This window comes from Parasteatoda tepidariorum, chromosome 3, assembly GCF_043381705.1.
Source record: "Parasteatoda tepidariorum isolate YZ-2023 chromosome 3, CAS_Ptep_4.0, whole genome shotgun sequence".
Taxonomy (NCBI): Eukaryota; Metazoa; Arthropoda; class Arachnida; order Araneae; family Theridiidae; genus Parasteatoda; species Parasteatoda tepidariorum.
In genome coordinates this window covers 92,251,687-92,269,243 of record NC_092206.1, presented here as the reverse complement: position 1 = coordinate 92,269,243, position 17,557 = coordinate 92,251,687, and the positions used below count along the sequence as shown (strand labels likewise).

Here is a 17,557-nt window from a genome sequence, read left to right as displayed (position 1 = left end):
TTATTTTGGCAATTATTGCTACACCTTTCTACAAGATTTTGAAAGTCCCGAAATTTTGTATACGCTATTACGACTTTAATTTCGAATCCCGCATTTAAATGCTAAATTTTTTGACGCGCTTTATTTATACCAATTTCATCGTAAATATTTACTTTTTATGTGCTCCATTTGTGCCGATTTTAACATAAATATAAGATGTTTTTCGAACGTGTATTTTTTTTCTTTACAGTTATTGCTACATTTTTACTTGTGATTTAGAATATCCTGATATTTTAACGCAATCTTATAACTCGTAAAATTCGATTCTGTTTAAATTTTTTTTGTAACTTTAAAAGTAATTACGTTTCTTGGCAAAATCGATCCCTTCATCAAAAGAATAAAAATAAAAAAAAAGATTTGTTTATAAAATATCAAACACAGTCCCTTTTGCTAAAAAATAATTCCAAACACAAACATATTTATTTCTTTAGTTCAAGAAGTGCAAGTTTAACGACACACACCCAACCTATTCTTTTTGTTGTCATATGATTTAAAAATCATGTCTCGATTCATATTTACACATTTAAAAATCATGCGTTTCAATTCTTCTCATAATTTAAAAGCCACACATCGTAATTCGTATTTACGCTTACGATCTTAAAATTGCCCATCACATTTCCTATTAACGAGATTTAAAAATCCATCACTATCTAAATTCCCAAGATTAAAAATTACGTAATGCGATTCGTGTTCTGGCATTTAAATATATGTTGTTTCTTTTTTCAAATATCCTACAACGCGATTTAAAAACCATATATCGCGATTCATATTTACGCATTTTAAAAATCATGCGTTGTGAGTAGTCTTTTCGCAATTTAAGAAACACTAATCTCAATTCATATTCAGCCAATTTGAAAATTACGCATTGCGTTTTTTATTTACGCAATTTAAAAGTCACACATAGCAATTCGTATTCAAGCAATTAAAAAATAACACTTTGCTATTCGTATTCACACGATTTAAAAATCTGGAAAAGGAAGAACACCATCTAAGACAAATTTCAAAACTGAATAAGTTATTTGCCCCTACTCACAACAACAGCTTTTGTCGAAAGACTGTGTTCCAGAATAAATGTGGCCTTTTCAAAATTACAGAGCAGTCTTAAAACAAAATCATTAAATTTTAATTTAATGACTCGAAAAAGCTATCACATGATCAGGTGAATAAAATTATCAGAATATTTAAAAAATTTTGCAAATTACAGGATAACCATTAAGAAATTTTTTTTAACCTTTTTCTATATACTCGGACCATTTCATATCATTTATGATTATATGCTTGGAAGTGATTTTTATATCATTAAATTTCAACTGTAAAAAATGTAATCAAAATAAGTTTTGTAAAGTAATGTAAATGTTACTAATTGTTAATGTATATGTGCATTAATTGTAAATAGTAAGTGTGATGTTAAAAAAATATTCGTCGTAAAAAGTTGTAAACAAGTATCTAACTAGTTTTTTATTATTCAGGAAAATAGTTCCTTCAAAATTAGAGATTTCTTTCTTTTTCTCCCCTCTCTCTGCCCCTGCCTCTTATAATTAATTTACAATAAAAATGTTTTGAAGTTTAAATATATTCCCTACTAAATGCTAAATCTTTTTTTCTACTGAAAGGGTTTTGTTTCAATTTTAACCCTATAAACTTTTTTAAATCAAAGTATTTAACTTGCATTTACATTAATGACTAGAATATTTTTTTTTTAAATTTAATTCTATGAGCAAATTTTTTAAGGTTAAAATTTATGTTTAAATGAACTTATGTTATTATGTAATATGATTTAAAAAAAATATGAATTTTCCCATAGTTTTTTTTAATTATTTAAATTTATGTAATTTTTTTTCTGATAAATTGATTCTGATTTTCGGATTCCGTTTTTTTTTTTTTTTTGAGTAAATAGTTAAGAAGTTTCTAATTTTAAACATTTAAAACGCATTAAAACATTAATTTTATGCAAAGATATTACAAGGTAAACTTACAAAAATAATTTAGTGCCTAGAACAATGTTTTTATAACAATTACTACCTACAATTGCTGTGAATATGTCTAAATATTTTGGCATGCGGTCCTTCATTGGTCAATCTGCAGTGCATGTGCCCCTTCACTCAAAAAGGTTGTGCACCCCTATTGTAGACACTACATAAAAAAAAAAGTAGTTGTAGTTAACTACATTTGTAACAAAGTAGTTATACAGTAGGGAACCGATTATCCGGAACGGTCGGGACAATTGCTATTCCGGATAACTGATTTTTCCGGTTTTCTGAATCGCTACAAAAAGCCGTTTTTTATTGTTAAAATCAAACTTAAAAAAAAAGTCTTTGGAAATAATCTTAAAAATAAGAAAAAACGATGAAGTAATACACTAATGATTATTTCCAAAATGATGGTAAGGTAAACATCTTTAAAAAAAGAAAGAAAAATCGTAAAATCTTATGAGGAAAAAAACTTAAAAAAAAAAAAAATGGCGAGAAAATTTATCGAATTTCGTTCCGGTTTTTTGGTTTTCCGGTTTTCTGATTTCCGGATAACGGGTTCTGTACTGTAGTAAACTACAAAAATAATGTAGTTTTTTCCAGTGACTGCTCATGCCTAAATTTTTTTTTTAAAATTCAGGATTCCCCCAATAGAAGTTTGATCATTCAATGATTCATAGCTAAAAAAAAAATTGGGAAGTGCTGGTTTAACAATCTCTCCTTTGGGTCTTTAGTTCATTGGTTTCCAATTTAAGATTTTTCACAGCACTATATTTTCATTTATTCTTTATCTATGATCTAACCTTGCCAAGCGTCTCAATTTATGAATCACATAATGTTCTATTTTCTAATACTTATTCATTAACAAACTCATTACTAAATAAATTAAAATTTACGAACCAGTTATCAGGTTTATAGTGACTTATGGTGGTGAAACTTGTACTTTGATGAATCAAGACAGAAATAAATTATTAATATTCAACAGAAAAATTTTAAATTTTTTTTTGGGGCCAATTCAATGAACATTTAACTAAAGAAAATTGAAAACCATACTGAACTTGACCATCTCATTTAACAAAACGTACCTCTTATATCATTAAAAATTTAAATACCTATGTATAGGGTCTATAAAACTCCTGATTCGGCAGCTAAGTGTAAGAATCCATTACAAAGAACTACATTCGTAGAAAGTATTATATTCTAAAATTATATGTTTCACAGTGCAAATAGCATTTAATAACAGCTATAACTTATCCAGTTTTTTTCCTCCGAAAATCTAATGTAACAGGGTGCGTAGCGTTTGTAAAAAGTGCTTTTTTGGGGATTTCGTTTTTAAAAGCTTTTAAAGGTGCTTTTTTCAGTTGGCGTTTTTAAAAAGTGCTTTTTTCCGAATAATTTTTTCCCCCTTCTGTGATATCTGGTGGATCCCATGCATTTCACGAAAAATGGGGAGTTTGCTATGTAATCATTCATGCGGACTTCATGTCGTACCCACGTTATGACTTGCACATGCGCGCACACTTCAAACCGAAACCCGAGTGCTCCAATTCCGATAGAGAATATCAGATCCTTATGAAATGTTTTTCTTTTTAATTTATTTCAATTTTATTCTTGTTTATTTTATTTTACTTCTAACACTTTTTTTGACGTAGGGGGTAAGGGTACTTTTGTTCTGAGTTCAGGGTCAAGTTGAATTCGCTCAGTGATGTGGGAAAGTACTGATTGTTTCGATTTACGCCCGTTTCTTTTTTTAACGCTAAAACTGTTTATAAAAAGTTTTTGTTTTTCAATAATATCATTGATTAAATATGAATTTTTTGAGTGCTTATTTTTGATTCTAAGATTTGGCTACGCACCCTGTGTAATAGAAGGGAGAGGCATCTCAATATGAACAATTTTATATATAGACTAAAAAGGCAAAATAAAAAGAATTTTATCAAAATAAAAATTTTATTCATAAGACTAGTAATACATTTGTACAAAAAGTGAAACACACTCTTAATTTCATAAGTAACCTAAAAAAAAGCTCCACATTAGTTATTTTATTTATAATAAAATTTTCTCATTTATTTACATAAGACACCCAAACAAAGCTCTTTTTCAAATGAATTGAATCAACATCGAATTGAGGGTCTTCTATTAAACAATACACAATTGCTTTCAACATCAACATACATATACAAAATTTCTCCTGTTATGAAAACCTTGCTGGAAATTAAAAGTATCACAGATAAAATTGCTTAATGCATCCATCTAAAAGGAACATTTATAGTTTTGCACAATTTGAATGATTGCTTCTAGGGTCTATAAATAAAAATATAATTTTTTTTTTTGTGTTACGTTGATTTTTTGTTTTTATAAATCGAGCATCAATATATACATTTATTTTATTTGCCAATTCAAGCAAGCAGTAAATTAATAAGAGTAACTGAGTAAGGTTAAACTTGGTACACCAACAGGGCTGGGAGTCCAAAATATAAAATGAAGGACAAAATTGCCTCTAAAATGAAGAACAATTTTAAGGTTGCTGATTCTCTCATGGGAGCAATTTGTAATACCAACATGGATTCAGAGATATACAATTGGTAATAGTTTTAGTAGTTCCTAAACTTAAGTGAAAAAAGAATTTAATTATTATTTATATTTTTTAAAGTAAAAAATTTTTTTGATATGAAAAAGGAGAGAAAATAGTTAAATATGAAAAATCATTAAGTAGTAGCAAAATACGTGGATTCTCTTGTGAAAAACAGTAGAGTATGATATAGTAATGAGGAGGGAATAGTGAGGTAAGAACTTTTTATATATTTTCCTCACATCGAATGCTTTTATGCCATCAAATCGAAGGTAATTCTCTCTAATACTGGAAGTAGATTAATATTGTACTAGACGTACTTTCATTTTATTATTTACTTTGTTTCATGGCATATAACATAATTTCTGAATTCGAAGTTTTTAAAATTCTCTTTTAGATAAATTATATTCTTACTTCCAGTTAACTTCAACAAAAAAAATGGAAAAATCGTAAAAAAATCAGGAGATAAATTGAAATGTTTAATAATGAAGGACAATTTCTTTTTTTTAAGGAAATTAAGGACAACTTTGAGCCCTGCAGCAATGTAAATTGCATAGATTATATTTATATTGGGTCTGGATAAACCTACCTTATATTTTGCCTCCAGTCACAGTAACTAATCCTTAATAAGAGTGCTAAACACAAATGAAAGGTAATTATTACTAACCATTAATATGAGCACTGATTATAAAAGAGAGGTAATGAACACTAATCGTTAATTATAGTACTAATGATAAATAAGAGGTAAGTACTATTTATCATTCGTTTTAAGACCAATACTAGACATTAGTATTGTACAATACTAGTGACATGTAATTGTTACTTAACAATAATTATAGTACAAATCATATATTATAATTACTATCAATCAGAAATGATAGGTAATTATTACTAATCATTAATAAACCAATCATACATGATAGGTAATTTCTACTTATCATTAACAAGAGTACTAATCATAAATGAAAGATAATTATTACTATTCATAAATAAGAGGTATTTATAATTAATTAATAATTAAGACTGCCATTTATAAATGATAGGAAATAAACTACTAATACTTAATTTAAAGTAGTTAAAGGCCATTACTAATGGCAATACCCAACAATATCACATAAATCTTGATTTAATAATCAGATTTTTATACACTAATTTCATGGTTTCAGTTAAACACTCAAGATATACAATTTTTTTTTTTATAGTTACAATCATTAATTAACATGTTGCATATGGAGTATAGCAAAATTAAGCCTGTTATTCTGGTCCACTTGTTAAACCAGCTGGATGCAAACAACTAAATTTTAAAAATGCAAAACTTATAAATGTAAGAAATTAATGAAAGTACATTAACATAGCGCAGTAAGTATACATTTCGTTATTAAATGTAACAAATGTAGAATTACAACTACAGGAAAGAAATAGTCATAAGCCCATAATCGTAAGATATTCTCCAGGCTTATATATATATATAAATATGTTACCGTGATTGACGAAAATCCGGAGAATGTCCAATTTGTGAATAGTTGCTTTGGTGAATGTCTGAAATATTTGTTATATATAATTTGATATTAATTTATTCGTTGATATTAATATATTTGATATTTTAATATCTGCTGAAGATAGATTAGGAGAAACATCAGTGTTCGGAGAACCTGTTAAATGTATACCGGACAGTGGCCTTTAACCTTAAAAAAAACATTGATGTAGGGCATACTGGGCAAATGTATGCCGGGCTGTGGCACTTAACCAGATCTAGTATAAATTTTGGACTAGTATAGATATTTTACCAAAGTGTGAGTGTCAACATTCAGGGGAAGTCAATAACTGTCCATTTCGGTCATTCACAGTAACACATCCACAAATCATATGCACGGACTTATTTTAAATTTAAAATAGCTAAGAAATTTGTAGTAAATATAAAAAGGTAATAAAGGCACAATAATTTTACAACATGGAGAAAAAAAAATATTCTTGACACATTTTAATAATTTTTGTAAAAAATACTTTTTAGAAATTTACAAAGATATCTTTAAAACATACAACACTCCATAAATATCAATTAGATCTGTAACTCCTACCTTTTATTACCTTTCTTAAAACTTAACATTTTCTAGTTCACCATTTATATGAAACATTATTTCAAACATTTGTATGAGATTTATACATAAATTTAAGAACATAAGAGTTTGTGTTTAATAGATATTTTTTTCAGGAACTATCAATATTCAAGAATAAAAAAATATTTCAGAGATATATCTGAAATATCAACTATGTTTTCATAGTAGGATCAACTGTACATTATATATATTCAACGCCTTCTACTATTCAACACCCATAATCAACAATTATACTAACAATCACTGATTACTAAAACCATTGTGAAAACTTAAATCGTGGCTTACAGTAATTTTCTAATCTTGTATAGCTACTGAGAATTGACTTTCACTTGTTAAGACACATTTCTTCAAAAGAAAAAAAAGATTCTTGAGAATTTAAATGAATTTTATAGCACTGGGAACAAACCGGCAGAATTTTAAATATTAAGTATATGTCATTTTTTTTTTGTTCAGCTATTTCAACTTTTTTGTAAGTAGTTATCAAGAAACTATGCACTCGTTTCCAAACTGTTCTCATTCTGTTTTTTTACAGTACAATCACAGCATTTCATATGCTTTCAACATAGTTAGATGGAAAAAGTCCTTCTTTTCCTTTTAGTTTTCCTAACCACCAGCCCGATGGATCTGCAAATAAAATTAATAGTAAGAAAAAAAAATGCAGAAACAACCATTCTTTAACAAAATTATAATTGTTATTTGTTCAAAATTAAAAGAATAATTCAGCAATTTTATTCGACTAAAAACAGGGTTTCCATTTGATTTTAGAAATATAATTCCCTAGACTTTTTCAGAAAAATGTCAACAAAACAAAATTCCAGATTTTTTGCTATGCACAGTAATATTTCATAAAAAATAACATTTCACAAAACGAAAGTTTGACATGCAAATTTTATAATATACTATATTTCATCCCAGATGAGATTTAATCACTCTAGTTAATTGGAAAGTGGAATTTTGAGTGATCATAAATCCTGCTAGCAGCAGCCAATAAAAAATTGAAATTTGTATGGATATCAGGTACCAATAGAGGTTTAAGTGTTCTCGCTAATTGGAAATGTGGTAAAAATTGCAACTGCAAGATACCACTCTCACAGACATGAATGGGAATTAACAAAAATGTGGTAGAAAATTATAGTTTTTGTTTTTCAGTACTAAGGCCATTATGGCAAGAGGTGCGATTGTTCTTGTTTTCCAGTGGAGCCATCTATGGCCAAGAATTAGACTTCTGCCACACCCGTTTATAAGGCGAGCCCATTCATCCACAGATCATAATTTTGACCTGAACCAGAGAACAATCATGATCATCTCCAATTCAGTACCCCCAAAGGTTTAATTTGTTATGGGAGAGCCGCGATGGCTCAGGGGATAGAGCGTTCGCCTTCCAATGAGGCGAACAGGGTTCGAATCCCAGTCAATACGCATCATCAGTGCTGACGTGAAATATCCTCAGTGGTAGACGGATTATGGGTTAGAGTCCCCTTGCCATCAGGCTAACCGTGGGAAGTTCTCGTGGTCTTCCTCTCCATATAACGCAAATGGGGGTTAGCTCCATCAAAAAAAAAAAAAAATCCTCCACAAAGGCAAATTTCTCCCAATACTCAGTCTTGGTAGTTCCCTTGTCTTCTGGATTGGGTTCAAAATTACAAGGCTACGGAGTTAAACGTTAGTAGTTGTAAACCCATAAAATTGGGTCGGCAGTTCAACGACGGTTATAAAAAATTAAAAAATAAATAAATATTGTTTTGGGAACAGTGAGGGCTTTGTGACCCAACAGATTTAACGTGCACTAATCTTCTTTGATTGCCAGGCTCAAAACTGCCAGACATCAATATAAAAACTTCTCTACTGCTAGTTAAAATTTACTGTGTCACTATGTATAGATCCTTACCTTGTTTGATGACTGTTATGACTTCATCTACATTAAATGTCAACTCATCTGTATCTTGTGCTTCATATGCATAGATGGCCTTACATTGTGGCAGTGCAGGTTTTGGCTTAGCAGGTGGTTTGGGCCTACCACCACCAGGAGCAGGTTTAATTTGAGATCGTTGCAAACTAGAAAAAGTATACTATGTTGTCATTATTTTAACAATAGTCTATGAATTCCTCTTAACAATTAAGATTAATTTTTTTTTTAAATGCACAATAATACTCTATATTTCTTAAAAACAGACTTTAGCACTTTAAATTAAAATTTATCTATAACAGTTACAGACCTTGATATTTTTTTAATAGTCATAATCAGTTGTTTTTGATTTTATAAATAGCCAACCTTAAAGGTTTATTATTCTGAATGAATAAAAATTAAGAAATCAAGACGATATGTTTCAATCTCATATTATTTTTTCTCAGCTTCAACTGCATTATAATAATGTTTTATAATGCTAAATAATAGAATAGAAGCTGAGAAATATAATACTATATTTCAGTTTAGTTATGATAACTTGATTTAAAAAAAATCAAAGTTTTAAGCATATCCCAAAACTCAATGAACAAATATTGAAAAATAATGAGTTTAATCCCAACTTGAATTACACTCTACTCTTTGCTTTCTGATTTGTAAACATTAAATTTTAGAAATGCTTAAATATATGAATGAAGAAAGACCTCTTTGAAAAATGTGGAAGTGTAGTTAAAGATCTTTACAATTGGATTCTCCATGTACCTTAATAATTTTAAAATTCTTAAGGCAAATCAAAATCAATAAATTAGTTGGATTTTATTTATAACGCTCTTAATAATTAAATTTTTTCTTCCTCTAGAAATAAGTACTCAAGTGCATGTTTTTGAGTTTTAAAGTATTTGTATTTAAATGTTAATTTTAAGGGGTCACAGTACCCAAAAAATGACTAAAATATCCATATTTTTTAATTGCCTATAATAAAACTTCAAACTATTTCAAATGCACTGGAAAAAAATCATCTCTCTATCTACATTTTTAAAAAAAGTTATAAATGATTTTAGTTTGCCCTAAAACAGAAACTTGATCAGCAGACAGACTTTAAAGTGCTTTTTCTCATAGATGATAATTTTGTGTTTCAATCTTAATTAAATCCCTAAGGAATTTTTTTAAGATAAAGCTTTGAAGTAAACTTTTTTTATCTTAAGTATAATACATGATTTACAATTTTTATCTTAAGTTAAATCTGCATTGAATAAGTATTTTATGAGGTATTAAAATTTTTATACCATGTTATATATACCTTACAAGAAGTTGTAACTTTTTTTTCTACTTTTTTACAAAAGAATCTATAAAAAATGTTCTAATTGATATATCAACAAATGAATGCACAAAATTGTTAAGATTTTTTAGTGCTTACAATATTTATTGTAAGCACTAAAAAAATTTTTTTTTTTTTAATATTTTAAAAAATTAACCAGTTTAACTATTTTTTGAAGATAAATTATCAATTATAAGTTAAATGAGCATGTAAAGCAAACCGCAAAATAAATGATTATATCCCTATCTTAAAAAAAAATGTTGCAATGACCCCTTAAGCATTAATATTGATCTTTTCCACAGATATATTATCATGTTTAATAGGTAAGTGCAATGACTCTTGAAATGGTTTATACAACACAAAATTCGACATAATGAAAAGCCTCATGTTCAATCTATGTGTGGAAATTATGCTCATTTTCATCTCATTCCATTGCATACACCTTGTGACAATAATTTTTACTTTCATGTGATTTCATTGCATGCTCTTCATTGCAAGTCTCCACAAACTGCACACATAGAATGAACAAAGTGCACACATATAAAGAATTTTCTTAAAAATTTTCAAATAAATAACAAACTAAAATAATTATTTTGCATCATAATAATAGATGCACATGGTACAATGAATAAGAGGACATTAATTACTAATTTTAGATGTCGGATAATTATGAAGGTAAGAACAAACATAATAAAAGTTGATTTGGAATCAGGGCTCGAAAACAGCCCGCCCGCCCTCGAAGGTCAAAAATTCTCCGCGGACAACGAATTTCTCGAATCTGACGTCCGCGCGGATGGCTATTTTCCCGTTAATGTTCGTGATACATTTTCAATTTTTGTTATCTTACAAGAGTCTTGTAAGTTACAAGGCAGCAAAATGACCCACAATACAGAAGCATACTGCGCATGTATTGATGTTTTCTCTGCCTGGGAGTACTACAGCGATTGAAAAGGGCTTTGCAGCAATAAACTTACAAAAAAATACGATACGTACTGGTCTTAAACAAGAAGCTTTAAAAGCAATTATGAAAAACCCCTTTCAGATTTCTGTTCAGAAACCTCTGTAAATCATTGGCTTGATTGTGGAACTGGCAAACGTCATATTTGATTCATTTAAAAAACGCAGTACCCTCGATAACTTGACATTCCAGATAACTTGACCTTTGTAATTTAAATTATTTCATAAAAGAAATACTGGGTTACTATTAGTAACCTAGTATTTCTTTTATTACTGCATAACGTAATCCTAGTAACGACTAATTCATTGTGCAATTTATATAAATGTTTGTAATAAATAGGAGAAAATGATATTTTTATTTATTTAAAAGCGACGGGTTAGTTTCAACGGAGGACGGGTGCATTGTTGGACAAGCCGTCCTCGGGGACGGGTAAAATTTCTGAGTTTTTTTCGAGCCCTGTTTGGAATAGATTAGCTTTTAAAAATGGATTCTTTTTCAGCTTTTTAAAGTCACTCTACAAATTTTACATTATTCACTTTAGGTGTAAATCATTTGCTTTACATTCAAAGTTATTTAGGAGTCAAAAAATAAATTGTTCACATAAATTAAATTTTTCAAAAAAAAAAATCAAAATTTCAATATTTCTATTTTTTAAAATATCAGATTGTGATTGGTCTATTTTTGCTGAAAGGAAAAGGGAGAGGACTTAAAACTACCTAAAATATGAAAAACCCTTTGAAATACACAACTGAACTGAGGATTAACATATCTTAGTTTAAATACAATTTTATTATAAATATTTAGAATAAAAATAATAAAAAAATATTAATACAATTAAAAACAACTTTATAACATTAGAAACTAAAACTATGGAACACGGTATATTAAATATAAAAGAAATGTATAGTGACATGTACAGTATTTCTAAAATGTTTTAAAAACAGATTTTTCTTAGGAAAAAACCAACAAACATTTAATTAAAAAAAAAAAGAATTGCTTACCCAGCTACACCTGGCTCAGGGGTGTTCAAAAATTGAGAATTCCCATTGCTAGCTTGGGTTTTATTCTGGGAACTTAGCCTCTTCTCCAGGAATGCTTTGGTTAAAGCGGGCATTCTATCATTGCTGTTCCTTTGATTGTTTTTGGCATTTGCTACAGACGAACAATGAAATTTAACTTACAGCAAAAATGAACACATACTCATAAAACTAACACTTACAAGACATAATGAAAATTTATATGAAATGTTTCATTTTTTTTGCCCAGTTTTTTAAAAAAATAAATAAGATTTTTTTTAAAAATATCATTAATTTCATTAATGAGATTTTTTAAAATATGATTAACTTTTGATCAGCTCTCTTTCGTGCTGTATGATACATAATACAAAACCAGTTAATTTAATATTTTTTAAAAATAAAACAACTATAAGTTCAAATGCAAAATCAATATGACAAAAAAATTTTCTTCTCAATTTTCAGTTTTTTACTGTTTTAATTTTACAAACAAAAAAGTTTATCAGAATGTCATACCGAAATTCTTTTAATTTCTATACCTTGCCCAGACAGCAGTAAAAAAAACAACCCTTGCAGCTAAGCTACTAATATTTAGATTATTTCACTAACAGAAAAATTAGAACAAACCATCAAAAGTAAAATTAGGCTTTAACTGTTTACCTAATTTCCTAGACTCTAAGGCATGTGCAAGCTGTAAAGCAGGATTAGAGGTGGGGGGAGCAGGGGCATTTCTCCTTGTGACTATCCTTGTGGATGACCTTGATTTGTGGTTGACGAGAGGACGGACAGAGTTTCGGTTTCTCACGTTGACATCTCTGACACCAGGACCTAGGTCAAAAAAACATTTTAAGATACTGTAATTCTTGTTTTGATGATCAATACAATTAACTTAAGTTAAAGACATAAGTTTAATAGATAAAAAATTGTTCTTTCTTTTATAACCACTGAATAATTTAACTAAACTTGTTTACAGTAAGTAAATTTTTTTATCTGTTAAATAAAAACACTCCATTGGAAACATAAAAACAACAATAAATATATGCACATCTTAAAAGTGCTGATTCCAAAGCAAACTTTGCATTAACACACAACCAAGGGTGCCCCTCCAAAAAATTTAAAGATGAAGTTATTTTTTGATCAATTAATACTGTTTAGAGTTGTTTACCGAACTTTTAGAAATTTATAGCACACTGACACCATAATTTACCTTTTCTTGATAATAGCCTACATATTAAATCAAGTATTTGTTTATTTTTTCTAAAATTTGTTGTTGACGTATGCCTGTTTAGGTAGAGGGGGTGCGATTGTTCTTGTTTTCCAGTGGCGCCATCTATGACCAAGAATTCGACTTCTGTCTAAAAAAATGTTTTCGTCATTTTATGCGTTTCTTAAGCAAACAAAACAAAAATAACAGCTAATCTTGTATATCTTTTAACACCAATGTACTGAACAACTAACTTTTTCTTCAAATCATTCATATCTCTATTTTTCATATAATATATTTTTGTCCTAGCACTATAATTTTTTTAAAAAATAATCTTGATTTCACTCTAACTAGCATGTTAACAGGTTATTGGGGGATGCAAACTCAAGCAGATTTGGATTCAGCAATAGCACAAAGTTTGTTTTACACAAGCAGATGTTGAAATTCAATTAATCCCAATTGACAGAACTTTACGAATAAGATTTAGTAAGGCTAACGAATGAAAGACAAATAAAAGTCCTGACACCATTTTTTCAATGCACTGTGACATCATGAAAAGATCATTTCGCAATAATTGTGAAAAATATAAATTTTCATTAAAAAGTAATTTTTTTAATTTTTAACAAAATTTTTTTTTTAAATATTTCTAATGAAAAAAAATAATAATTTAACTGATGGAATTTAGTCCATTGATTTTTCTCAAGACCAATTTCTGTTCTTAAGATTGAAAAGTGGCATCCATGCACAACATAAAAACATACATAGAACATACAAAGCCTACTTTCTCTAAATAAACATACGCTTTTTTTTCAATGAGTTTGGATTATTGACCCTCAAAATAAGGGTAAAAAAGCCACACTTAGGAAAATATTGTTTAGTAACATAGAATGGGAGCCAATTATTAAAGTAAAAGTTATTCATACGTTCTTTTTTTTGCGCTTTGTACAAATCACAATGGTGCATTGTTAAAAAAAAACAGACGATTGGAGTGTCAACACCATAACAAAGACACAGCAAAATTAAAGTGAAAAAATTTAAATCTAGATCTTTTGCGCAGATTAGAAAAATATGTAATTTTTGCAGCATAAAGAATTGTAATTATTGCAGTTGAACAAATTGTGATAACAATCTTAAATAAATGACTAATGCATGAAAGAGTAAGAATTTTGCACAGCATTAAAATAAATTTTTTAAACCTAAGAAAAATGCTTAATAATACGAAATAATGCAGGTCACTTACGGGTCTCTTTGGGAAGACCTTGAGCAATACTGACGGTCATCATTTTCCCACTTATTTTACATATTGGTTGAGAATCTTGACCGTGACCATTTATGACTTTCACTTGCTTGGTTCCACCTCCACCAAATCCTTCTTTCTTAACTTTAAACTCTAATCTAAAAAAATAAAATAAAAAGTTCACTTCAAAAATTTTTTTTTGGCTTTTATGCTCACATAATCTCAAATCAACATTCAATTTGGCATAAGTAATAGATAATTTATTGTAAAATGTGAAATTAAATTATGCAAAGTATATGATTTACAGTAAACTTTTTTTCTTAACTGCAAACAGACTAAAAAGACTACAAATACAAATGGCTATTTCGATTAACAGACAAGAGGAAATTCTAAAACAAGTTGCTTGTGTTAGGCAGAATTAGAAATATAATATTGTTCTGAAAACACGTAAAGAACAAACAGTCAATGAAACTTAAAAATGAAAGAAATCTAAACCTCAAGAACCTATTTTAGAAAAAAAAAGGAAGTGAATACATTATTATATTTATTTAAATTAAAATACTTAATAATACTATAAATAGTTGGAAAGAAAATTGATTAACTTTTATAACATGGTTAAAAAATAAAATTTTTATTTTTCCTCATTTAAAATTCTATAAATAAATATTATAGCAAACAAACATTAAATTCTATCTTTTAATTGGTGTTGAAATTAAAATGAATGTTTTCGACAAAAATACATTGAAGCCTGCATAAAATACGGCTTACACTATTTATTTCAAATTATATCGAAACAAAATTATAGTAAATTTAATATTTAATAAATGTTAAAAATATAATGAAAAAAAAAAAAAAAAAAAAAAAAAAAAAAAAAAAAAAAAAAAAAAAAAAANAAAAAAAAAAAAAAAAACAACAACAAAACTTACAAATCATTGAATTGTAGATTTAGAGTTTTATTTGTTTTTTCATAGAACCTTTTGCTGAGTAATGTTAGGAACTCTGTTTTAAAAGTTATTTCCAATAGACTTCCGTAATCATTCTTTACATGAAGGACAACAAAGTCATCTTGGTGAGTGCTGTTCAAAAAGACATAGGAAAATTATTAATGGCTAATACATCAAAAAACTTATCAATGGGCATGCTTGAAATAAATAATGGAAAAAAATATAGAAATGCAGAAGACAGTTCCAAATAGGGTTGACAAATTAGGTGGGTATAACAAGCAAGTAATGAGATTTAAATTTTTAAAAAAAAGGTTCATTCAAGAAGAAAAAGATAAATAGCAGAAGTTGGGGTAAACTTATTTCACATTGAACTCCTTAAGGAGTAAATACATTTTATCTCCTTTTTTTCTTCTGTATTTCAATATTGCTGTTTATATAGTCTTATTTGTGTTTTTTTTGACTTAAAATAAAGAGCTAATCTAAAAATTGATACACACCTTAAAGAAAGATGAGTAATATTTTCTACTTCAATTTTTCTTTTCACAACTTCTTTGTAATACCCTTTTTCTGGACCTTTCTTTACCTACAAATAATATAAAGGTAATTCAATTTTATTTCAATGCCTTATTGTTAATTTTACTTTTATACATATAGAAAAAGAAATACACACTATTACTTTAAAATGATATTAATTCATTATAAGGAATCAGAAACAAATTGCAACCTTCAGGCACCAAAAAAAATAAATAAATAAAATAATATCAATGAGAAATGAACTGTAACTTCTGAAAGAATGCAATGCTATATTATAAAGGATAAACGCATTTTTGTACTATTATAAATTTAGCAAAGAATATAATTTTGCAACTATAGATAATTTTCTTGCTAAAAAAAAATAATAATAATAAAAAAAAAAACAACTTTGAGTTTTCTTTAGCATCTAATTCATTATCAAAGATATTGGAAGTCAACTACACCAAAGCAGCTGAATACCTTCATTTTTGGTTTCAATTTCTTTTATTTTAGAAACATTTAATTTTACATCTTTCAATTTGTTTTTCTTTTTCAGTTTAGGTATCAATGAAAGTTATAAGTGTTATTTTGCTCGATTTGTTACGATAAAAATTTAATTAGTTATGATTTACATTTCAACTGTAACTAATTAAACATTCATCACAACAAAAGCCAATCATAACAATTTAAATGCATAAATATTATCCCCATTAAAAGGAAACAGGCTTGATGTAGAGAAAAGCAACAATTGAAGTCCAAATTGATTTTGGGATCAAAACTTAGAGGTTTATATTCATTTTTTAAAAAAAATATTAGTCTATTATGTCGATCTAAATGCGAAAATGTTAACAAAATTTAAAACATAAATCTACATAATTAGATGAAGTACATTTTTATGGAAGAAGAAAAATACCTTTTCTCTGCCTATTAAATATAAATATTTTGATGTCAAAATCAAGTCTCGCTTTGTTACCTGAAAATAAAATAGAGTGTTTTAATACACACATAAATGTTTTTCGATTAATATCACTTAAAGTATTAAAGTTGTAATATAAACATTATCTCAATGAATCATATTCAAATATAGGAAATAGATTCAAGGTCTAGATTTCCTTCATATCTATATATTCAAGGAATAGTCAGGAAATATATTCAAGGTAAACTATATATTTTATATTACGGAAAAAAAAAAGAATGCATCACAGGAGTTCTGCTATACTTTTTTGCTTTATATAAACAAAGCCTAAAAGTCTAGAAAAATATCTATAAAAAATAACATCATCCACAACCAGCAGTAGGAAAAACACTATAGCCTATAATAGTTCGTAGGAGTTCAACATAGCCAACCATTTATGTTCCCGGTTCTCTCGTGAATGAAAGAAAGGCAAGACGATAACACTTCCCTGCTTTATAGAAAACTTAAGTATTTCTAAATTCATATGAAGTGTTTTATAATCGTCATGAAGACATATTTTTGGAGTGTTGCTTTTTTTTCTTTGTTGAGAAGCAATTCCTTTTTTTACCACGTTTATATAAACTTGCCTTCGTGTATGTCTGTCCGGGTGGAATTTTGTAATCGATTTTAAACTAACTTCCCGACTAGCTACAAACTTCAAATTTAGCACACAGTTCAGAATTGGATGACAATGCATGAAAATGAAGAGAAAAAAGACATGCAAAGTAAAATAAAATTAAAATTTAAAAAAAAAAATATTTTCGAGATTGTCTTTTGTTGTCGATTCCATTATTTCAAATTATTACGTGTCAGG

General features: G+C 28.0%; 1 protein-coding gene across 4 annotated transcripts in view; it reads right to left on the bottom strand.

The window, feature by feature from the left end:
* Window positions 1-5,768: 5,768 nt before the first annotated feature.
* LOC107441660 (unconventional myosin-Ie) overlaps window positions 5,769-17,557 on the bottom strand; it is a 136,056-nt gene continuing 124,267 nt past the window's right edge. For all 4 annotated transcript variants that reach the window (XM_071179008.1, XM_071179009.1, XM_043051768.2 and 1 more), the window contains exons 22-29: window positions 16,702-16,761; window positions 15,773-15,858; window positions 15,258-15,407; window positions 14,335-14,489; window positions 12,551-12,718; window positions 11,879-12,029; window positions 8,587-8,753; window positions 5,769-7,322 (exon numbers count right to left, since the gene is read on the bottom strand). In XM_071179008.1, the coding sequence (XP_071035109.1) occupies window positions 7,246-7,322; window positions 8,587-8,753; window positions 11,879-12,029; window positions 12,551-12,718; window positions 14,335-14,489; window positions 15,258-15,407; window positions 15,773-15,858; window positions 16,702-16,761 (1,014 nt within the window). In that variant the 3' untranslated portion in view covers window positions 5,769-7,245. The remainder of the gene's footprint in view (window positions 7,323-8,586; window positions 8,754-11,878; window positions 12,030-12,550; window positions 12,719-14,334; window positions 14,490-15,257; window positions 15,408-15,772; window positions 15,859-16,701; window positions 16,762-17,557) is intronic.